Source organism: Oncorhynchus tshawytscha, linkage group LG25 (genome assembly GCF_018296145.1).
Source record: "Oncorhynchus tshawytscha isolate Ot180627B linkage group LG25, Otsh_v2.0, whole genome shotgun sequence".
NCBI lineage: Eukaryota > Metazoa > Chordata > Actinopteri > Salmoniformes > Salmonidae > Oncorhynchus > Oncorhynchus tshawytscha.
This window is the reverse complement of record NC_056453.1, coordinates 47,302,029-47,328,433: the sequence shown is the minus strand read 5'-3', so window position 1 is coordinate 47,328,433 and position 26,405 is coordinate 47,302,029. Positions and strand designations below refer to the sequence as shown.

The 26,405-nt window shown below is 47.2% G+C and overlaps 1 protein-coding gene across 3 annotated transcripts in view; it reads right to left on the bottom strand.

Moving 5' to 3' along the window:
* The window catches only part of LOC112224714 (CSC1-like protein 2), a 93,823-nt gene that overhangs the window by 29,955 nt on the left and 37,463 nt on the right, over positions 1-26,405 (bottom strand). For all 3 annotated transcript variants that reach the window (XM_042305823.1, XM_042305826.1, XM_042305825.1), the window contains 7 exons: positions 25,461-25,531; positions 21,783-21,863; positions 21,145-21,268; positions 19,201-19,334; positions 11,232-11,369; positions 3,358-3,511; positions 2,807-2,913 (listed from right to left, as the gene is read on the bottom strand). In XM_042305823.1, coding sequence (XP_042161757.1) covers positions 2,807-2,913; positions 3,358-3,511; positions 11,232-11,369; positions 19,201-19,334; positions 21,145-21,268; positions 21,783-21,863; positions 25,461-25,531 — 809 coding nt within the window. The remainder of the gene's footprint in view (positions 1-2,806; positions 2,914-3,357; positions 3,512-11,231; positions 11,370-19,200; positions 19,335-21,144; positions 21,269-21,782; positions 21,864-25,460; positions 25,532-26,405) is intronic.

The window sequence follows — 26,405 nt, the reverse complement described above, 5'->3', positions numbered from 1 at the left end:
TCCTCAAAGCGGGAAAAAAGTTATTTAGTCTGCCTGGGAGCAAGACATCCTGGTCCGTGACTGGGCTGGGTTTCTTCCTGTAGTCCGTGATTGACTGTAGACCCTGCCACATACCTCTTGTGTCTGAGCCGTTGAATTGAGATTCTACTTTGTCTCTGTACTGGCGCTTAGCTTGTTTGATAGCCTTGCGGAGGGAATAGCTGCACTGTTTGTATTCAGTCATGTTACCAGACACCTTGCCCTGATTAAAAGCAGTGGTTCGTGCCTTCAGTTTCACACGAATGCTGCCATCAATCCACGGTTTCTGGTTAGGGAATGTTTTAATCGTTGCTATGGGAACGACATCTTCAACGCACGTTCTAATGAACTCGCACACCGTATCAGCCAGTCAATGTTGTTGTCTGACGCAATACGAAACATCTCCCAGTCCACGTGATGGAAGCAGTCTTGGAGTGTGGAGTCAGCTTGGTCGGACCAGCGTTGGACAGACCTCAGCGTGGGAGCTTCTTGTTTTAGTTTCTGTCTGTAGGCAGGGATCAACAAAATGGAGTCGTGGTCAGCTTTTCCGAAAGGGGGCGGGGCAGGGCCTTATATGCGTCCAGTTAGAGTAACAATGATCCAGGGTCTTTCCACCCCTGGTTGCGCAATCAATATGCTGATAAAATTTAGGAGTCTTGTTTTCAGATTAGCCTTGTTAAAATCCCCAGCTACAATGAATGCAGCCTCCGGATAAATCGTTTCCAGTTTGCAGAGAGTTAAATAAAGTTGTTCAGAGCCATCGATGTGTCTGCTTGGGGGGGATATATACGGCTGTGATTATAATCGAAGAGAATTCTCTTGGTAGATAATGCGGTCTACATTTGATTGTGAGGAATTCTAAATCAGGTGAACAGAAGGATTTGAGTTCCTGTATGTTTCCTTCATCACACCATGTCACGTTGGCCATAAGGCATACGCCCCCGCCCGTCTTCTTACCAGAGAGATGTTTGTTTCTGTCGGCGCGATGCGTGGAGAAACCCGCTGGCTGCACCGTCGGATTGCGTCTCTCCAGTTAGCCATGTTTCCGTGAAGCAGAGAACGTTACAGTCTCTGATGTCCCTCTGGAATGCTACCCTTGCTCGGATTTCATCAACCTTGTTGTCAAGAGACTGGACATTGGCAAGAAGAATGCTGGGGAGTGGTGCACGATGTGCCCGTCTCCGGAGTCTGACCAGAAGACCGCTTCGTTTCCCTCTTTTTCTGAGTCGTTTTTTTTTTGGTCGCTGCATGTGATCCACTCGGTTACACTGGTTGTAAGGCAGAACTCAGGATCCGCATCGCGAAAAACATATTCTTGGTCGTACTGATGGTGAGTTGACGCTGATCTTATATTCAGTAGTTCTTCTCGGGTGTATGTAAAGAAACCTAAGATGACCTGGGGTACTAGTGTAAGAAATAACACGTAAAAAAACAAAAAACTGCATAGTTTCCTAGAACGCGAAGCGAGGCGGCCATCTCTGTCGGCGCCGGAAGCTGGTGTGTGAGTGTGTGGTACCGTGTCCAGTGTGTGTATGTGTGGTACCGTGTCCGTGTGTGTGTGTGTGTGGTACCGTGTCCAGTGTGTGTATGTGTGGTACCGTGTCCAGTGTGTGTGTGGTACCGTGTCCAGTATGTGTGTGTGTGGTACCGTGTCCAGTGTGTGTGTGTGTGGTACCGTGTCCACCGTGTGTGTGTGTGTGTGGTACCGTGTCCAGTATGTGTGTATGTGTGGTACCGTGTCCAGTGTGTGTGTGGTACCGTGTCCAGTGTGTGTGTGTGTGGTACCGTGTCCAGTGTGTGTGTGGTACCGTGTCCAGTATGTGTGTGTGTGTGGTACCGTGTCCAGTGTGTGTATGTGTGGTACCGTGTCCAGTATGTGTGTGTGTGGTACCGTGTCCAGTATGTGTGTATGTGTGGTACCGTGTCCAGTATGTGTGGTACCGTGTCCAGTGTGTGTGTGGTACCGTGTCCAGTATGTGTGTGTGTGGTACCGTGTCCAGTATGTGTGTATGTGTGGTACCGTGTCCAGTATGTGTATGTGTGGTACCGTGTCCAGTGTGTGTGGTACCGTGTCCAGTGTGTGTGGTACCGTGTCCAGTGTGTGTGGTACCGTGTCCAGTGTGTGTGGTACCGTGTCCAGTGTGTGTATGTGTGGTACCGTGTCCAGTATGTGTGTGAGTGGTACCGTGTCCAGTATGTGTGTATGTGTGGTACCGTGTCCAGTGTGTGTATGTGTGGTACCGTGTCCAGTGTGTGTATGTGTGGTACCGTGTCCAGTATGTGTGTGAGTGGTACCGTGTCCAGTATGTGTGTGGTACCGTGTCCAGTGTGTGTGTGTGTGGTACCGTGTCCAGTGTGTGTAGTGTGTGTCCAGTGTGTGTGTGGTACCGTGTCCAGTGTGTGTGTGTGTGGTACCGTGTCCAGTGTGTGTGGTACCGTGTCAGTGTGTGTGTGTGTGTGTGTGTGTGGTACCGTGTCCAGTGTGTGTGGTACCGTGTCCAGTATGTGTGTGTGAGTGGTACCGTGTCCAGTATGTGTGTGAGTGGTACCGTGTCCAGTATGTGTGTATGTGTGGTACCGTGTCCAGTATGTGTGTGTGTGTGGTACCGTGTCCAGTGTGTGTGTGTGTGGTACCGTGTCCAGTGTGTGTGTGGTACCGTGTCCAGTATGTGTGTGAGTGGTACCGTGTCCAGTGTGTGTGTGAATGGTACCGTGTCCAGTGTGTGTGTGGTACCATGTCCAGTGTGTGTGTGAGTGGTACCGTGTCCAGTGTGTGTGTGAGTGGTACCGTGTCCAGTGGGCCTCGAAGAAGGCAGAGTAGTACACGATGGTGGGTAGCAGGGCGGAGAAGGCCCACAGCAGCAGGGTGGGGAAGAACTGGGTCACGATGGGGTTCTGGAGGAGGAGAGGAAGAGGGAGGAAGAGGAGGGAGAGGAAGGAAGAGGAGGACGAGGATGAGGAGGAGGATGAGAAGAGAAGGAGAGGTAGAAGGGGAGAAGGGAAAGATTGCAGATCAAGGTGAACAGTTAAGGTTAGGAATAGTACACAGATGAATGCCCTTTTCCCACTATAGTGTCAACCAAACCGTACTCTGCTGGCTCTGATAGTTCCAGCACAGTGGTTGTGTAACCAGGCCAGTGCAGTACAGCTTGGCTTGAAAAGGGTCGAACTGAGGCTGCCTCCCAAATAGGACTTTATTTCTTTATATAGTGCACTAAATAGGGAATAGGGCACCATAATAGGGAATAGGGCGCCATAATAGGGAATAGGGTGCCATTTGGAACGCCGTCTTATGGTCGACCTCCTGAGCTTCACTAAGAGAGGTCAAAGGTGACTCACGTTGAGGTACTCGACAGGCTTGGTGACGTTGAACTTGTCCATGGTGGAGATGATGATGGCAGGGGTTGTGAGGAAGAAGAGGAGGAGGAAGAGGATACAGTTGATGATGAAGCATCTCAGCCACCAGGGGAACCCTCCTACTGACAGATGCTCCCTGGGAGAAAACAGGAGAGGACAGGTCAATCAATCAATCACCAGGGGAACCCAGATGCTCCCTGGGAGAAACATGAAGAGGACAGGTCAATCAATCAATTCAAGAATAGAACTTTGCTGTCTGTATGTTGGGCAAGGTGTTTTGGTTGAGTTTGGTTGGGCCAGGTGTTTTGGCTAGGTTTGGTTGGGCCAGGTGTTTGGTTGGGCCAGGTGTTTTGGTTGGGCCAGGTGTTTTGGTTGGGTTTGGTTGGGAACAGGTGTTTTGGTTGGGTTTGGTTGGGCCAGGTGTTCTGGTTGGGCCAAGTGTTTTGGTTGGGCCAGGTGTTTTGATTGGTTTTAATACCCTGCATTTCCATCATTCGACCTCAAGAGGCTGAAAAAGCACGTTCTCAGCACCTTCTGTCAATTAATACCATGATCACCTAACCACATCCATTACCCCCCCCAGCGAGAAAACATTTAAGTGTCCTCCGTCATGACAGCAAAGATTTAAAAAATGACTAGCTGACACAGTGTATTGACAGCTAGGTGAAGATGTTAGATGTTGTTCTGGCTGACACAGTGTATTGACAGCTAGGTGAAGACGTTAGATGTTGTTTTGGCTGACACAGTGTATTGACAGCTAGGTGAAGACGTTAGATGTTGTTCTGGCTGACACAGTGTATTGACAGCTAGGTGAAGACGTTGTTCTGGCTGACACAGTGTATTGACAGCTAGGTGAAGACGTTGTTCTGGCTGACACAGTGTATTGACAGCTAGGTGAAGATGTTGTTGAAGCACCTTTGGCAGCGATTACAGTCTCAAGTCTTCTTGGGTATGACGCTACAAGCTTGGCACGCCTGTATTTGGGGAGTTTCTCCCATTCTTCTCTGCAGATCCTCTCAAGCTCTGTCAGGTTGGATGGGGAGCGTTGCTGCACAGTCATTTTCAGGTCTCTCCAGAGATGTTAGATTGGGTTGTCATGCGCCTTTTACTGAGGAGTGGCCACTCTACCATGAAGGCCTGATTGGTGGAGTTTCCTTCTGGAGGGTTCTCCCATCTCCACAGAGGAATTCTGGAGCTCTGTCAGAGTGACCATCGGGTTCTTGGTCTCCTCCCTGACCAAGGCCCTTCTCCCCCGATTGCTCAGTTTGGCTGGGAGGCCAGCTCTAGGAAGAGTCTTGGTGGTTCCAAACTTCTTCCATTTAAAAATTATGGAGGCCACTGTGTTCTTGGGGACATTCAATGCTGCAGAAATATGCCTCGACACAATCCTATCTCGGAGCTCTATGGACAATTCCTTCGACCTCATGGCTTGGTTTTTGCTCTGACATGCACTGTCAACTGTGGGACCTTATATAGACAGGTGTGTGCCTTTCCAAATCATGTCCAATCAATTGAATTTACCACAGGTAGACTCCAATCAAGTTGTAGAAACATCTCAAGGATGATCAATGGAAACAGGAAGCACCTGACCTCAATATCGAGTCTCGTAGCAAAGAGTCTGAATACTGATGTAAATAATGTATTTCTGTATTGAATTTTTGTATACATTTGCAAAAATGTCTAAAAACCTGTTTTCACTTTGACATTATGGGATATTATATGTAGATTGAAGAGGAATTGATTTTATTTAATACATCTTAGAATAAGGCTGTATAACGTAACAAAATGTGGAAAGAATCAAGGGGTCTGAATACTTTCTGAATGCGCTGTAATAAACAGATCTCTGGTGTAAATGGGGAGATGCACACAGCACATAAAGACAAAAGGAGACGAGACCAAAACGACAACATGAGAACAAACGGACATAAAACCTAAAAAAGAAAACTAAAACCATACTTGCAATAAATAAAGGCCTTTGGAAAATCCTATTAAATTTGATATATCGCCCAACAATACTTCACAGACATACAGGGTTGAGCCTGACACCTAGTGATGGTGCCAGATTACCGCCTCAGCCTGTGAGGTAATTTGATACTGGCTCAGCAGTTGGATAATCATCTAGAGGGGAGAGAGAGACGGTTACTCTAAAGTGGATGGAAATTGAATTACCCCTTAGCTCTTAGATACTTAGAGGTGATTCTCTACATGTATCAAAGTCAAATAGATTCCCACAGGTACACTATTAACATCTGGCATAGGTGATGTCATCCTGACACACTCACTGAGTTAAGAGCTGTTCCAACCAGAACACACTCCACAGTCTGGTGGTGACATCATTACACACTCCACAGTCTGGTGATGACATCATAACACACTCCACAGTCTGGTGGTGACATCATTACACACTCCACAGTCTGGTGATGACATCATAACACACTCCACAGTCTGGTGATGACATAACACACTCCACAGTCTGGTGGTGACATCATAACACACTCCACAGTCTGGTGGTGACATCATAACACACTCCACAGTCTGGTGGTGACATCATAACACACTCCAGTCTGGTGGTGACATCATTACACACTCCACAGTCTGGTGGTGACATCATTACACACTCCACAGTCTGGTGGTGACATCATTACACACTCCACAGTCTGGTGGTGACATCATTACACACTCCACAGTCTGGTGGTGACATCATTACACAGTCCACAGTCTGGTGGTGACATCATTACACAGTCCACAGTCTGGTGGTGACATCATTACAAACTCCACAGTCTGGTGGTGACATCATAACACACTCCACAGTCTGGTGATGACATCATAACACACTCCACAGTCTGGTGGTGACATCATAACACACTCCACAGTCTGGTGGTGACATCATTACACACTCCACAGTCTGGTGGTGACATCATTACACACTCCACAGTCTGGTGGTGACATCATTACACACTCCAGTCTGGTGGTGACATCATTACACACTCCACAGTCTGGTGATGACATCATTACACACTGAACTCCCCAGAGAGGAAACTGAGTACATTAATCTGTGCTGTTATCTGTATTTGTTATGGATCCCCATTAGTTCCTGCCAAGGCAGCAGCTACTCTTCCTGGGGTTTATTATGGATCCCCATTAGTTCCTGCCAAGGCAGCAGCTACTCTTCCTGGGGTTTATTATGGATCCCCATTAGTTCCTGCCAAGGCAGCAGCTACTCTTCCTGGGGTTTATTATGGATCCCCATTAGTTCCTACCAAGGCAGCAGCTACTCTTCCTGGGGTTTATTATGGATCCCCATTAGTTCCTGCCAAGGCAGCAGCTACTCTTCCTGGGGTTTATTATGGATCCTCATTAGTTCCTGCCAAGGCAGCAGCTACTCTTACTGGGGTGCAGCAAAATGAAGGCAGTTATAGAATTTTAAAAACATTACAATACAGGCCACTCCACCACTAACCTACAATACAAAATCCATGTGTACGTGTGTCTATAGTGTGTATGTTATCGTGTGTGTGTATGCATGCGTCTGTGTTTGTGTCTCTACACAGTCCCTGGTGTTCAATAGGGTGTATTTTTATCTGTTTTTTAAATCAAATTTTACTGCGTGGATGAGTTCCAGTCATGGGACTTGTGTACATCCAAGGGCCAGCCGTGCTGCCCTGTTCTGAGCCAATTGCAATTTTCTTAAGTCCCTCTGTGGCACCTGACCACACGACTGAACAGTAGTCCAGGTGCAACAAAACTAGGACCTGTAGAACCTGCCGTGTTGATAGTGTTGTTAAGAAGGTAGAGCAGCGCTTTATTATGGACAGACTTCTCCCTCTTAGCTACTGTTGTATCAATATGTTTAGACCATGACAGTTTACAATCCAGGGTTACTCCAAGCAGTTTAGTCACCTCAACTTGCTCAATGTCCACATTATTCATTACAAAATTTGTTGAGGTTTAGGGTTTAGTGAATGATTTGTCCCAAAAAAGCTTTTGAAAGGACTAACTTATTCCTTGCCACCCATTATGAAACCAACTGCAGCTCTTTGTTAAGTGTTGCAGTCATTTCAGTCGCTGTAGTAGCTGACGTGTTGAGTCATCTGCATACAGAAACACTGGCTTTATTGAATGTCCGTCCCTATAGCAGAGGGTGTAAAGCCATAACACATACATTTTTCCAGCAGCAGCTGAAAGTCTGTTGTCAATGTGTTTACTGTAAAATAACCATATCTGGTCAAACACCATTTTTTTCAAGAAGTTTATTAATTAACAGGCTGATTGGTCGGCTATTTGAGCCAATAAAGGGGGCTTTACTATTCTTAGGTAGCGGAATGACTACAACTTCCCTCCAGGCCTGAGGGGGCACACTTTCTAGTAGGCTTAAATTGACAATATGGCAAATAGGAGTGGCAATATTGTGTGCTATCATCCTCAGTAATTTTCCATCCAGATTGTCAGACCCCGGTGGCTTGTCATTAACGATAGACAACCTCTTCTACACTGACTTTACGGAATTCAAAACTACAATGCTTGTCTTTTAAAAATAAATTTCAGGTATACTTGGATGTGTAGTGTCAGCGTTCGTTGCTATCATGTGATGCCTAACTTTGCTAATCTTGCCAATTAAAAAATAATTAAATAGTTTTCAAAATCAGTGGGTTTTGTGGTAAATGAGCCATCTGATTCAATGAATGTTGGAGCTGAGTTTTCCTTTTTGCCCAAAATGTCATTTAAGGTGCTCCAAAGCTTTTTACGATCATTCTTTATGTACTTTATCTTTGTTTCATAGTTTAGTTTCTTCTTCTTTTTATTCAGTTTAGTCACATGACAGTACGTTGGCCAATCGGTTGTGCAGCCAGACTTATTTTCCATTCCTTCTGTCTCATCCCTCTCAACCATACCATTTTTTAATTCCTCATCAAAACCAAGGGGATTTAACAGTTATTACAGTCACTTCATTAATGGGTGCTTATTCGTAACTGGAATAAGTAGTTTCATAAATGTGTCAAGTCCAGCGTCTGGTTGCTCCTCATTACACACCACAGACCAGCAGCGTCTGGTTGCTCCTCATTACACACCACAGACCAGCAGCGTCTGGTTGCTACACACCACAGACCAGCAGCCTCATTACACACCACAGACCAGCAGCGTCTGGTTGCTCCTCATTACACACCACAGACCAGCAGCGTCTGCTCCTCATTACACACCACAGTTGCTCCTCATTACACACACAGACCAGACCAGCAGCGTCTGGTTGCTCCTCATTACACAGACCACAGACCAGCAGCGTCTGGTTGCTCCTCATTACACACCACAGACCAGCAGCGTCTGGTTGCTCCAGACCATTACACACCACAGACCAGCAGCGTCTGGTTGCTCCTCATGACACACCACAGACCAGCAGCGTCTGGTTGCTCCTCATTACACACCACAGACCAGCAGCGTCTGGTTGCTCCTCATTACACACCACAGACCAGCAGCGTCTGGTTGCTCCTACACACCACAGACCAGCAATTACACACCACAGACCAGCAGCGTCTGGTTGCTCCTAATTACACACCACAGACCAGCAGTGTCTGGTTGCTCCTAATTACACACCACAGACCAGCAGTGTCTGGTTGCTCCTAATTACACACCACAGACCAGGAGCGTCTGGTTGCTCCTCATTACACACCACAGACCAGCAAATATTCTTTACATCAACAACATATAAATCACTACAAAACTTATTGTATGACCTCTTATACACTATATTAGGCCCAGCCTTCGGGAACTTTGGTTTTCCTACATATGGCTACTATATTGTGATCACTACATCCTATGGATCTGGATACTGCTTTCAAGCACATTTCTGCAGTATTAGTAAAGATGTGATCAATACATGTTGATGATTTCATTCCTGTGCTGTTTGTAACTACCCTGGTAGGTTGACTGATAACCTGAGCCAGGTTGCAGGCACTGGTTGCAGTTTGAAGCTTCTCTTGAGTGGGCAGCTTGATGAATATTTAAATCACCCAGAAAATATACCTTTCTGTTGACACCACATATATTACCCATTTGGGGCGGCAGGTAGCCTAGTGGTTAGAGTGTAGAGGAGGCAGGTAGTCTAGTGGTTAGAGTGTAGAGGAGGCATGTAGTCTAGTGGTTAGAGTGTAGAGGTGGCAGGTAGCCTAGTGGTTAGAGTGTAGAGGAGGCAGGTAGCCTAGTGGTTAGAGTGTAGAGGAGGCAGGTAGCCTAGTGGTTAGAGTGTAGAGGGGGCAGGGTAGTCTAGTGGTTAGAGTGTAGAGGTGGCAGGTAGTCTAGTGGTTAGAGTGTAGAGGAGGCAGGTAGCCTAGTGGTTAGAGTGGTTAGGGGGGTAGAGGGGGCAGGGTAGCCTAGTGGTTAGAGTGTAGAGGAGGCAGGTAGCCTAGTGGTTAGAGGGTAGAGGGGGGGGCAGGGTAGGTCTAGTGGTTAGAGTGTAGAGGAGGCAGGTAGCCTAGTGGTTAGAGTGTAGAGGGAGGCAGAGGAGGCAGGTAGCCTAGTGGTTAGAGGGTAGCCTAGTGGTTAGAGGGTAGAGGGGGCAGGGTAGCCTAGTGGTTAGAGTGTAGAGGAGGCAGGTAGCCTAGTGGTTAGAGGGTAGAGGGGGCAGGGTAGTCTAGTGGTTAGAGCGTTGGTCTAGTAACCGGAAGGTTGCAAGATCGAATCCCTGAGCTGACAAGGTACAAATCTGTTGTTCTGCTCCTGAACAAGGCAGTTAACCCACTGTTCCTAGGTCGTCATTGAAAATAAGAATTTGTTCTTAACTGACTTGCCTAGTTAAATAAAGGTAAAATAAAAAATTATCAAGCATTTCACACATGTTATCCAGATACTGACTGCTATATACAGATGAACCTGTAGCCATATTACTTCAACAGTATTTAACATGAGATCAGGAATATAAATGGCAACACCTCCACCTTTGGCATTTCTGTCTTTTCTGTAGATGTTATAACCTTGTATTGCTACCACTGTATCAAAGGAATTATCTAAGTGAGTTTCAGAGATATGAATGTCATCTGTTATTGAAGATATTGAGTTATTGATTTCATGAACCTTGTTTAAGCTACATATGTTAACGTGGGCCATTTTTAGCACTTTTCTGGGATGCTTGATTGTTTTCATTGGTGGACATGCTCATGTTGTTTATGTTAGTGCAGGGTGAGCTGCACACAGTGGTCTTCCTACTAGGACACATCCCCTCAGTGGTCTTCCTCCTAGGACACACCCCCTCAGTGGTCTTCCTACTAGGACACACCCCCTCAGTGGTCTTCCTACTAGGACACATCCCCTCAGTGGTCTTCCTACTAGGACACACCCCTCAGTGGTCTTCCTACTAGGACACACCCCCTCAGTGGTCTTCCTACTAGGACACACCCCCTCAGTGGTCTTCCTACTCGGACACACCCCCTCAGTGGTCTTCCTACTAGGACACACCCCTCAGTGGTCTTCCTACTAGGACACACCCCCTCAGTGGTCTTCCTACTAGGACACACCCCCTCAGTGGTCTTTCTACTAGGACACACCCCCTCAGTGGTCTTCCTACTCGGACACACCCCCTCAGTGCTAACAGTATAACTCTGGTTCATAGGCACATGATTACTGCATACAATAGCTGTAGGATCAGCAGAGGCATTCAGGGCCATAAATGAGGTTACTTACATTGTGTCTACCAACGCCCCTGGGATAATGTAGATGTACTGAAGCATTAAGACGACGGTAGGGATTAACTGAGCTGGACCTGGGTCATTGATAAGTCATTGTCTCAACACAGCCTTATAATCCTGTGAAAGGATCCAGGAACCCAAATGATTTGGGAGGATCCCATCCTCTGTGTTTGTTCTCACCAGTAGACGTTCTGTGGGTCTGGTGCGTAGCCGACCGTCCAGGAATATGTGTGAAGGTGCTGGCTGAAGGAAGAAGACCTGGGTTCCCTCCGACAGTGACATCCCTGACACTTACACGCATTGTAGTCCTTCAGGATACTGAACAGGGAAACATTTACAAAGATGCCTTGATCAATGGTAACAAAACGTAATTCCCACTAACACTACCATTCCCACTTACCATTCCCACTAACACTACCATTCCCACTAACACTACCATTCCCACTTACCATTCCCACTAACACTACCATTCCCACTAACACTACCATTCCCACTAACACTACCATTCCCACTAACACTACCATTCCCACTAACACTACCATTCCCACTAACACTACCATTCCCACTAACACTACCATTCCCACTACCATTCCCACTACCACTACCATTCCCACTAACACTACCATTCCCACTAACACTACCATTCCCACTAACACTACCATTCCCACTAACACTACCATTCCCACTAACACTACCATTCCCACTACCACTACCATTCCCACTACCATTCCCACTAACACTACCATTCCCACTAACACTACCATTCCCACTAACACTACCATTCCCACTAACACTACCATTCCCAATAACACTACCATTCCCACTAACACTACCATTCCCACTACCACTACCATTCCCACTAACACTACCATTCCCACTAACACTACCATTCCCAATAACACTACCATTCCCACTAACACTACCATTCCCACTACCACTACCATTCCCAATAACACTACCATTCCCACTACCACTACCATTCCCACTACCATTCCCACTAACACTACCATTCCCACTAACACTACCATTCCCACTAACACTACCATTCCCAATAACACTACCATTCCCACTAACACTACCATTCCACTAACACTACCATTCCCACTAACACTACCATTTACCACCACTACACTACCATTCCCACTTACCATTCCCACTAACACTACCATTCCCACTAACACTACCATTCCCACTAACACTACCATTCCCACTAACACTACCATTCCCACTAACACTACCATTCCCACTACCACTACCACTCCCACTTACCTACCATTCCCACTAACACTACCATTCCCACTAACACTACCATTCCCAATAACACTACCATTCCCAATAACACTACCATTCCCACTAACACTACCATTCCCACTAACACTACCATTCCCAATAACACTACCATTCCCACTAACACTACCATTCCCACTTACCATTCCCACTAACACTACCATTCCCACTACCACCACTACCATTCCCACTTACCATTCCCACTAACACTACCATTCCCACTTACCATTCCCACTACCACTACCATTCCCACTAACACTACCATTCCCACTAACACTACCATTCCCACTAACACTACCACTCCCACTTACCATTCCCACTAACACTACCATTCCCACTAACACTACCATTCCCAATAACACTACCATTCCCACTAACACTACCATTCCCAATAACACTACCATTCCCACTTACCATTCTCAATAACACTACCATTCCCAATAACACTACCATTCCCACTAACACTACCATTCCCACTAACACTACCATTCCCACTTACCATTCCCACTAACACTACCATTCCCACTAACACTACCATTCCAAATAGCACTACCACTCCCACTTACCATTCCCACTAACACTACCATTCCCACTACCACTACCACTCCCACTTACCATTCCCACTAACACTACCATTCCCACTAACACTACCATTCCCACTATTCCCACTACCATTCCCACTAACACTACCATTCCCACTAACACTACCATTCCCACTAACACTACCATTCCCACTTACCATTCCCACTAACACTACCATTCCCACTAACACTACCATTCCCAATAACACTACCATTCCCACTTACCATTCCCACTAACACTACCATTCCCACTAACACTACCATTCCCACTAACACTACCATTCCCACTAACACTACCATTCCCACTAACACTACCATTCCCAATAACACTACCATTCCCACTAACACTACCATTCCCAATAACACTACCATTCCCAATAACACTACCATTCCCACTACCACTACCATTCCCACTAACACTACCATTCCCAATAACACTACCATTCCCAATAACACTACCATTCCCAATAACACTACCATTCCCACTACCATTCCCACTAACACTACCATTCCCACTACCACTACCATTCCCACTACCATTCCCACTAACACTACCATTCCCACTACCACTACCATTCCCACTAACACTACCATTCCCACTAACACTACCATTCCCACTAACACTACCATTCCCACTAACACTACCATTCCCAACTAACACTACCATTCCCACTAACACTACCATTCCCACTAACACTACCATTCCCAATAACACTACCATTCCCAATAACACTACCATTCCCACTAACACTACCATTCCCACTAACACTACCATTCCCACTAACACTACCATTCCCACTAACACTACCATTCCCACTAACACTACCATTCCCACTAACACTACCATTCCCACTAACACTACCATTCCCAATAACACTACCATTCCCACTACCACACTACCATTCCCACTAACACTACCATTCCCACTTACCATTCCCACTAACACTACCATTCCAACTAACACTACCATTCCCACTCCCACTTACCATTCCCACTAACACTACCATTCCCAATAACACTACACATTCCCACTAACACTACCATTCCCAATAACACTACCATTCCCACTAACACTACCATTCCCACTAACACTACCATTCCCACTAACACTACCATTCCCACTAACACTACCATTCCCACTAACACTACCATTCCCAATAACACTACCATTCCCACTAACACTACCATTCCCACTAACACTACCATTCCCACTACCACTACCATTCCCACTTACCATTCCCACTTACCATTCCCAATAACACTACCATTCCCTAATTCCCAATAACACTACCATTCCCACTAACACTACCATTCCCACTAACACTACCATTCCCACTTACCATTCCCACTAACACTACCATTCCCACTACCACTACCACTCCCACTTACCATTCCCACTAACACTACCATTCCCAATAACACTACCATTCCCACTACCACTACCATTCCCACTAACACTACCATTCCCACTAACACTACCATTCCCACTAACACTACCATTCCCACTAACACTACCATTCCCACTAACACTACCATTCCCACTAACACTACCATTCCCACTTACCATTCCCACTAACACTACCATTCCCACTACCATTCCCTACAACACTACCATTCCCAACAACACTACCATTCCCAATAACACTACCATTCCCACTACCACTACCATTCCCAATAACACTACCATTCCCACTACCACTACCATTCCCAATAACACTACCATTCCCACTAACACTACCATTCCCACTAACACTACCATTCCCACTAACACTACCATTCCCACTAACACTACCATTCCCACTAACACTACCATTCCCACTTACCATTCCCAATAACACTACCATTCCCAACTAACACTACCATTCCCACTACCACTACCATTCCCCACTAACACTACCATTCCCACTAATTCCCACTAACACTACCATTCCCACTACCACTACCATTCCCACTACCATTCCCACTACCATTCCCACTAACACTACCATTCCCACTAACACTACCATTCCACAACTAACACTACCATTCCCAATAACACTACCATTCCCACTACCACTACCATTCCACATAACACTACCATTCCCACTAACACTACCATTCCCACTTACCATTCCCACTTACCATTCCCACTAACACTACCATTCCCACTACCATTCCCAATAACACTACCATTCCCACTACCATTCCCACTAACACTACCATTCCCACTAACACTACCATTCCCACTAACACTACCATTCCCAATAACACTACCATTCCCACTACCACTACCATTCCCAATAACACTACCATTCCCACTAACACTACCATGCCCAATAACACTACCATTCCCACTAACACTACCATTCCCAACAACACTACCATTCCCAACAACACTACCATTCCCAATAACACTACCATTCACACTAACACTACCATTCCCAATAACACTACCATTCCCACTACCACCATTCCCACTAACACTACCATTCCCACTAACACTACCATTCCCAATAACACTACCATTCCCAATAACACTACCATTCCCACTTACCATTCCCACTAACACTACCATTCCCACTAACACTACCATTCCCACTAACACTACCATTCCCACTAACACTACCATTCCCCCACTACCACACTACCATTCCCACTAACACTACCATTCCACTAACACTACCATTCCCACTAACACTACCATTCCCACTAACACTACCATTCCCACTTACCATTCCCACTAACACTACCATTCCCACTACCATTCCCAACTAACACTACCATTCCCACTAACACTACCATTCCCACTACCATTCCCAATAACACCACCATTCCCACTACCACTACCATTCCCACTAACACTACCATTCCCAATATCACTACCATTCCCAATAACACTACCATTCCCACTAACACTACCATTCCCACTACCACTACCATTCCCACTAACACTACCATTCCCAATAACACTACCATTCCCACTAACACTACCATTCCCACTAACACTACCATTCCCAATAACCATTCTACCATTCCCAACAACACTACCATTCCCACTAACACTACCATTCCCACTAACACTACCATTCCCACTAACACTACCATTCCCACTACCACTACCATTCCCACTAACACTTCCCACCACCCACTACCATTCCCACTAACACTACCATTCCCACTAACACTACAATTCCCACTAACACTACCATTCCCATAACACTACCATTCACCACTACCATTCCCACTAACACTACCATTCCCACTAACACTACCATTCCCACTAACACTACCATTCCCACTAACACTACCATTCCCACTAACACTACCATTCCCACTAACACTACCATTCCCACTAACACTACCATTCCCACTACTACACTACCATTCCCACTAACACTACCATTCCACTAACACTACCATTCCCACTAACACTACCATTCCCAATAACACTACCATTCCCAATAACACTACCATTCCCACTACCAACACTACCATTCCCAATAACACTACCATTCCCACTAACACTACCATTCCCACTAACACTACCATTCCCAACAACACTATTCCCATAACACCACTAACACTACCATTCCCACTAACACTACCATTCCCACTACTACACTACCATTCCCACTAACACTACCATTCCCACTAACACTACCATTCCCACTAACACTACCATTCCCACTAACACTACCATTCCCAATAACACTACCATTCCCACTTACCATTCCCACTAACACTACCATTCCCACTAACACTACCATTCCCACTAACACTACCATTCCCACTAACACTACCATTCCCACTAACACTACCATTCCCACTACCATTCCCACTACCATTCCCACTAACACTACCATTCCCACTAACACTACCATTCCCACTACCATTCTAACACTACCATTCCCACTTACCATTCCCAATAACACTACCATTCCCACTAACACTACCATTCCCAATAACACTACCATTCCCACTACCACTAACACACTACCATTCCCACTCCCACTAACACTACCATTCCCCACTACCATTCCCACTAACACTACCATTCCCAATAACACTACCATTCCCACTAACACTACCATTCCCAATAACACTACCATTCCCACTAACACTACCATTCCCACTAACACTACCATTCCCACTAACACTACCATTCCCAATAACACTACCATTCCCACTAACACTACCATTCCCACTAATTCCCACTAACACTACCATTCCCACTAACACTACCATTCCCACTTACCATTCCCACTAACACTACCATTCCCACTAACACTACCATTCCCACTAACACTAACACTACCATTCCCACTAACACTACCATTCCCACTAACACTACCATTCCCACTAACACTACCATTCCACTTACCATTCCCACTTACCATTCCCACTAACACTACCATTCCCACTACCATTCCCACTAACACTACCATTCCCACTCCCACTAACACTACCATTCCCACTTACCATTCCCAATAACACTACCATTCCCACTAACACTACCATTCCCACTAACACTACCATTCCCACTAACACTACCATTCCCACTAACACTACCATTCCCACTAACACTACCATTCCCACTCCCACTAACACTACCATTCCCACTAACACTACCATTCCCACTACCATTCCCACTAACACTACCATTCCCACCATTAACACTACCATTCCCATTCCCACTAACACTACCATTCCCACTTACCATTCCCACTAACACTACCATTCCCACTAACACTACCATTCCCAATAACACTACCATTCCCACTAACACTACCATTCCCACTAACACTACCATTCCCACTAACACTACCATTCCCACTAACACTACCATTCCCACTAACACTACCATTCCCACTAACACTACCATTCCCACTAACACTACCATTCCCACTAACACTACCATTCCCACTAACACTACCATTCCCACTAACACTACCATTCCCACTAACACTACCATTCCAAATAGCACTAACACTAACACTACCATTCTAACCACATTAACACTAACACTACCATTCCCACTAACACCATTCCCACTAACACTACCATTCCCACTAACACTACCATTCCCACTAACACTACCATTTCACTAACACTAACACTAACACTACCATTCCCACTAACACTACCATTCCCACTAACACTACCATTCCCACTAACACTACCATTCCCACTCCCACATTAACACTACCATTCCCACTAACACTACCATTCCCACTAACACTACCATTCCCACTAACACTACCATTCCCACTAACACTACCATTCCACAATAACACTACCATTCCCACTACCATTCCCACTAACACTACCATTCACCACTACCCCACTAACACTACCATTCCCACTAACACTACCATTCCCACTAACACTACCATTCCCACTAACACTACCATTCCCACTAACACTACCATTCCCACTAACACTACCATTCCCACTAACACTACCATTCCCACTAACACTACCATTCCCACTAACACTACCATTCCCACTAACACTACCATTCCCACTCCCACTAACACTACCATTCCCACTCCCACTAACACTACCATTCCCACTTACCATTCCCACTAACACTACCATTCCCACTAACACTACCATTCCCACTCCCACTAACACTACCATTTAACACTACCATTTTACTATTCCCACTAACACTACCATTCCCACTAACACTACCATTCCCAATAACACTACCATTCCCACTACCATTCCCACTAACACTACCATTCCCAATAACACTACCATTCCCACTAACACTACCATTCCCACTCCCACTAACACTACCATTCCCACTAACACTACCATTCCCACTAACACTACCATTCCCACTTACCATTCCCACTAACACTACCATTCCTAACACTACATAACACTACCATTCCCCACTAACACTACCATTCCCAATACTACACTACCATTCCCACTAACACTACCATTCCCACTAACACTACCATTCCCACTAACACTACCATTCCCACTAACACTACCATTCCCACTAACACTACCATTCCCACTACCACTACCATTCCCACTAACACTACCATCCCCATTCCTAACACTACCATTCCCACTAACACTACCATTCCCACTCCCACTAACACTACCATCCCCACTAACACTACCATCCCCACTAACACTACCATTCCCACTAACACTACCATTCCCACTAACACTACCATCCCCACTAAAACTACCATTCCTTTTATTTCCGTCACAAATTCACACATGTATATGCTGTATATACTGTCTCACTCTCTCACTGACACAAACACACTCTCTCTTACATGGCAGTCATGGCTTCGTTCTGGAAGGTAACGAAGGCCATTCCCAGCGGTTTACTGTTGACCTTCTCTTTCTCCTTCCTGTACTCCTCCTTCAGCTTGGACTCCAGCTTGGTGTAGTAACTCACTGCCTCCTCCTGTAGAATAGAGATGGTTAGTTAGGGGGCTTCTAGCTTGGTGTCGTAACTCACTGCCTCCTCCTGTAGAATAGAGATGGTTAGTTAGGGGGCTTCTAGCCCTCTGGGTTATGGGTTGGACACCTAGACCTCTGGGTTATGGGTTGGACACCTAGACCTCTGGGTTATGGGTTGGACACCTAGACCTCTGGGTTATGGGTTGGACACCTAGCCCTCTGGGTTATGGGTTGGACACCTAGACCTCTGGGTTATGGGTTGGACACCTAGACCTCTGGGTTATGGGTTGGACACCTAGACCTCTGGGTTATGGGTTGGACACCTAGACCTCTGGGTTATGGGTTGGACACCTAGACCTCTGGGTTATGGGTTGGACACCTAGACCTCTGGGTTATGGGTTGGACACCTAGACCTCTGGGTTATGGGTTGGACACCTAGACCTCTGGGTTATGGGTTGGACACCTAGACCTCTGGGTTATGGGTTGGACACCTAGACCTCTGGGTTATGGGTTGGACACCTAGCCTAGCCCTCTGGGTTATGGGTTGGACACCTAGCCTAGCCCTCTGGGTTACGGGTTGGACACCTAGCCCTCTGGGTTACGGGTTGGACACCTAGCCCTCTGGGTTACGGGTTGGACACCTAGCCCTCTGGGTTACGGGTTGGACACCTAGCCCTCTGGGTTACGGGTTGGACACCTAGCCCTCTGGGTTACGGGTTGGACACCTAGACCTCTGGGTTATGGGTTGGACACCTAGCCCCTAGACCTCTGGGTTATGGGTTGGGCACCTAGACCTCTGGGTTATGGGTTGGACACCTAGCCCTCTGGGTTACGGGTTGGACACCTAGACCTCTGGGTTACGGGTTGGACACCTAGACCTCTGGGTTACGGGTTGGACACCTAGACCTCTGGGTTACGGGTTGGACACCTAGACCTCTGGGTTACGGGTTGGACACCTAGACCTCTGGGTTATGGGTTGGACACCTAGACCTCTGGGTTATGGGTTGGACACCTAGCCCTCTGGGTTATGGGTTGGACACCTAGCCCTCTGGGTTATGGGTTGGACACCTAGCCCTCTGGGTTATGGGTTGGACACCTAGCCCTCTGGGTTATGGGTTGGACACCTAGCCCTCTGGGTTATGGGTTGGACACCTAGCCCTCTGGGTTACGGGTTGGACACCTAGCCCTCTGGGTTACGGGTTGGACACCTAGACCTCTGGGTTACGGGTTGGACACCTAGCCCTCTGGGTTACGGGTTGGACACCTAGCCCTCTGGGTTACGGGTTGGACACCTAGCCCTCTGGGTTACGGGTTGGACACCTAGCCTCGACCTCTGGGTTATGGGTTGGACACCTAGACCTCTGGGTTATGGGTTGGACACCTAGACCTCTGGGTTATGGGTTGGACACCTAGCCCTCTGGGTTATGGGTTGGACACCTAGCCCTCTGGGTTATGGGTTGGACACCTAGCCCTCTGGGTTATGGGTTGGACACCTAGACCTCTGGGTTATGGGTTGGACACCTAGCCCTCTGGGTTATGGGCTAGGGGTTGGACACCTAGCCCTCTGGGTTACGGGTTGGACACCTAGACCTCTGGGTTATGGGTTGGACACCTAGCCCTCTGGGTTATGGGCTAGGGGTTGGACACCTCGACCTCTGGGTTATGGGCTAGGGGTTGGACACCTCGACCTCTGGGTTATGCGCTAGGGGTTGGACACCTAGACCTCTGGGTTATGGGCTAGGGGTTGGAAACATATCATAGACTCTCAGACCTCGGGGGTATGTCTCTGGTATAATTTGAAATGCTCATCCCACCTGCTCACAGCCCTTGATAATACAGCAGCAGAGATGACCACAGGGTTTGGGGTTGATCATGGTGGGGATGTGCTCCTTGGACTGCAGGTCTGTAAAGAACTTCTTGCTACGCGCGGTCTTCTTCCTGTTTACAGAACACATGACCATGTCACATGACAGCACGCATGATCATATCACATGACCAAATACACAAGAGGTCTCATCTTTGAATCTGTGCCATTATGGCGTCTGTGACACAGCACGGGCAGCGACGTTTAGGCCATCTCCATTTTAAAGTAGTCCATTTTTGTATTGTTCTTTGGTTGATAAAAGTGTAACGTTAATATTGATGATTTACCGCCACTTGCAGTGCTGAAGTGCTGAAACAAATCTTGTGTGATTTATATATTGTGGCCACTAGATGGCAGTGATATAGCTTAAATCCATTTACAAACCATAGTACCCAATTTGAAAAATAAAAGAATATCTGATCATTGGCTGACCGCTCCCAACCTATAGGAATCCCCACCAAGTTGACTACTTTAAAATGGTGGAATCCCTCAAATGACAATGCCCATGCAAAAAAACAGGTTATATCCAAGTTGAGTCCTATGGTATTGCTACAGACAGTGACACAGTCAAGCAGAGAAACGACTTACCTTTCTGAGTTGAGCGACATCAGCTTGGCCACATCGTAGCAGATACGAGCCTCGAGAACACAGCAGTTTTCATAGGCCTGTCTGTACGGAGAGAGAGAAAGACAGATGGAAGAGACACAGAAGAGATGGGAAAGATTAAAGTTATAGACACGGAGCAATCTGTATGTAGAAGTCTACAGCAGGTCTTTCGAACCCCTCGTTGGCTAAAGTCTCTCTGACTTTAGACCAAGTCTCAGTCCTATAATATATTGCCATTGAACAGACGCTTTTATCCAAAGCACCTGAATCACACGTCAATAATTCCCCCCCCATGTGGTTTGTGCCTGCGGGAATTGAACCCACGACCCTTGACGTTTGCAAGCACCATGCTCTACCGACTGAGGAACACATGTATCACAGACATAGAAATAGAATGACTAGAATGGGGGAGGTGTCCAACCCCTAGCCCATAACCCAGAGGTCTCAGACCACTGAATTTAGAGAGTACGCGCATAGGCACACTCAATTCGGACACAGGGCCGCCCAGCACAGGAGGTTAAAGGTTAAACTCCACCACTTTCCAACCTCATTATCTCCAACAGTGTCAACAAAAACGGAACATTTATATGTTTTGTAGGAAAAAAAATATGAAGTTCAAAATCTCTACCTGATGACATCGGCAAAAAGTTAAACACACCATGAGATTGGCAGTACTGTGGAGAGAGACAGGAAATACCCTCCCTTGGACTAGAAGTTAAACACACCATGAGATTGGCAGTACTGGAGAGAGACAGGAAATACCCTCCCTTGGACTAGAAGTTAAACACACCATGAGATTGGCAGTACTGTGGAGAGAGACAGGAAATACCCTCCCTTGGACTAGAAGTTAAACACACCATGAGATTGGCAGTACTGTGGAGAGAGACAGGAAATACCCTCCCTTGGACTAGAAGTTAAACACACCATGAGATTGGCAGTACTGTGGAGAGAGACAGGAAATACCCTCCCTTGGACTAGAAATCCATTGCTGGTTTTGAAAAATCTGTTTTTTAAATTTTTAATCCCACCCTGTGATGTCACAGAGAAGCATATATAGACTCTGGTTTGGTGCTGAGATAATGAACAGGAGGTTGAGAAGTGGTGGAGTTGCCCGTTAATGTGAAAGGCGATGTCTGTTCTAGTCATTCTGTTTCTATGGTCACAGTGACCACAGCCACTAAACTGTACAGGACGACAACACGATGACAGAGAAGTGGATTAGATTCACATACAAAGCCTGTCAAATTGAGGACATGATGCAGCCTCCTTATTCTAGTGATCTAATGACATTTTATCATCTTCACTATTACAGGACTGTAATCCAATGACATTCTATTACATCAAAAACATTCAATAGGATGAATTACATTGGTTTCCTGTCCTAAGGTGTCACACATGGCTCTCTGTCTCTCTCGGAGGCTACCGGCCAAACTTCACGTGGGTCTCTCTCTGAGGCTACCGGCCAAACCTCACGTGGGTCTCTCTGAGGCGACCGGCCAAACCTCACGTGGGTCTCTCTCTGAGGCTACCGGCCAAACCTCACGTGGGTCTCTCTCTGAGGCTACCGGCCCAACCTCACGTGGGTCTCTCTCTGAGGCTACCGGCCAAACCTTACGTGGGTCTCTCTCTAGGCTTCCGGCCAAACCTCACGTGGGTCTCTCTCGGAGGCTACAGGCCAAACCTCACGTGGGTCTCTCTCTAGGCTACCGGGCAAACCTCACGTGGGTCTCTCTCGGAGGCTACCGGGCAAACCTCACGTGGGTCTCTCTCTAGGCTACCGGGCAAACCTCACGTGGGTCTCTCTGAAGCTACCGGCCAAACCTCACGTGGGTCTCTCTCTAGGCTACCGGCCAAACCTCACGTGGGTCTCTCTCTGAGGCTACCGGCCAAACCTCACGTGGGTCTCTCTCTAGGCTACCGGCCAAACCTCACGTGGGTCTCTCTCTGAGGCTACCGGCCAAACCTCACGTGGGTCTCTCTCTAGGCTACCGGCCAAACCTCACGTGGGTCTCTCTCTAGGCTACCGGCCAAACCTCACGTGGGTCTCTCTCTAGGCTACCGGCCAAACCTCACGTGGGTCTCTCGGAGGCTACCGGCCAAACCTCACGTGGGTCTCTCTCGAGGCTACCGGCCAAACCTCACGTGGGTCTCTCTCGGAGGCTACCGGCCAAACCTCACGTGGGTCTCTCTCTGAGGCTACCGGCCAAACCTCACGTGGGTCTCTCTCTGAGGCTACCGGCCAAACCTCACGTGGGTCTCTCTCTAGGCTACCGGCCAAACCTCACGTGGGTCTCTCTGAGGCTACCGGCCAAACCTCACGTGGGTCTCTCTCTGAGGCTACCGGCCAAACCTCACGTGGGTCTCTCTGAGGCTACCGGCCAAACCTCACGTGGGTCTCTCTCTGAGGCTACCGGCCAAACCTCACGTGGGTCTCTCTCTGAGGCTACCGGCCAAACCTCACGTGGGTCTCTCTCTAGGCTACCGGCCAAACCTCACGTGGGTCTCTCTCTGAGGCTACCGGCCAAACCTCACGTGGGTCTCTCTCTAGGCTACCGGGCAAACCTCACGTGGGTCTCTCTCTAGGCTAGCGGCCAAACCTCACGTGGGTCTCTCTCTAGGCTACTGGCCAAACCTCACGTGGGTCTCTCTCGGAGGCTACTGGTCAAACCTCACGTCGGTCTCCCTCTCTAGGCTACCGGCCAAACCTCACGTGGGTCTCTCTCTCGGCTACTGGCCAAACCTCACGTGGGTGTCTGTCTCACTAGGCTACTGGCCAAACCTCACGTGGGTGTCTGTCTCTCTAGGCTACTGGCCAAACCTCAAGTGGGTCTCTCTCTAGGCTACTGGCTGAAGTCTTTCTCTCGCTCTCTCTCTCTGTCTCTCTCTCCCACTGGCTGAAGTCTGTCTCTCTCTCTCCCACTGGCTGAAGTCTGTCTCTCTCCCACTGGTTGAAGTCTCTCTCTCTCCCACTGGCTGAAGTCTCTCCCTCTCTCTCTCTCTCCCTCCCTCCCTCCCTCCCTCCGGCTGAAGTCTCTCTCTGACATTTCTCTGTCTCACAAGTATGGGTCTTCACTCCTTTACATGTGAAGAGACAGACGAGGCTACAGGAGAAAGAGGTATTTCTGGAACACAGGAAGAGCCGGCCGTCTGCCGGTGGTGAACAACGCTAGATTTAGTGTAATACTATTTGGTGATCAGGCCACGACCCGGTTCCTTCCAGTGTGTGTCCCCCAGCCCCTCCCCCAGCCCCTCCCACGATTCACATGATTCAGCTCATAGGCTTTTTTTGTTAGGAGCAATCACACAGATAGGCCTGCTATTGTCTGTATAGGGCCGGGACTCATGGACCCAAACACACACACATACACACACACACACCAGGGGTCAAGTAAAGCCGTACCCAACTGACTAGGGAATGGGTTTCAACATAATGTAGCCCTGTAGAGAGACTACTAGGGAATGAGTTTCAACACTCAAAGTGTTGTCAGATACAGGGAACAGACAGCACTTACTCAGTGTTGTCAGATACAGGGAACAGACAGCACTTACTCAGTGTTGTCAGATACAGGGAACAGACAGCACTTACTCAGTGTTGTCAGATACAGGAAATAGACAGCACTTACTCAGTGTTGTCAGATACAGGGAACAGACAGCACTTACTCAAAGTGTTGCTTGATGTGCTTCTCCTCTGCATACTTGGAGATCCCGTTGACAAATAAAGTGCGTTTCACCTAAAAATAAAAAAAAGAGCAAAAGAATGAAGATATGATGGAGTTTTCACATTGACCTGGTACATCTACAGCCTGGTAGTGGAGGGGTATTTAGGAAATGGTACATCTACAGCCTGGTAGTGGAGGGGTATTTAGGAAATGGTACATCTACAGCCTGGTAGTGGAGGGGTATTTAGGAAATGGTACATCTACAGCCTGGTAGTGGAGGGGTATTTAGGAAATGGTACATCTACAGCCTGGTAGTGGAGGGGTATTTAGGAAATGGTACATCTACAGCCTGGTAGTGGAGGGGTATTTAGGAAATGGTACATCTACAGCCTGGTAGTGGAGGGGTATTTAGGAAATGGTACATCTACAGCCTGGTAGTGGAGGGGTATTTAGAAATAGGAAATGGTACATCTACAGCCTGGTAGTGGAGGGGTATTTAGGAAATGGTACATCTACAGCCTGGTAGTGGAGGGGTATTTAGGAAATGGTACATCTACAGCCTGGTAGTGGGGGGGTATTTAGGAAATGGTACATCTACAGCCTGGTAGTGGAGGGGTATTTAGGAAATGGTACATCTACAGCCTGGTAGTGGAGGGGTATTTAGGAAATGGTACATCTACAGCCTGGTAGTGGAGGGGTATTTAGGAAATGGTACATCTACAGCCTGGTAGTGGAGGGGTATTTAGGAAATGGTACATCTACAGCCTGGTAGTGGAGGGGTATTTAGGAAATGGTACATCTACAGCCTGGTAGTGGAGGGGTATTTAGGAAATGGTACATCTACAGCCTGGTAGTGGAGGGGTATTTAGGAAATGGTACATCTACAGCCTGGTAGTGGAGGGATATTTAGGAAATGGTACATCTACAGCCTGGTAGTGGAGGGGTA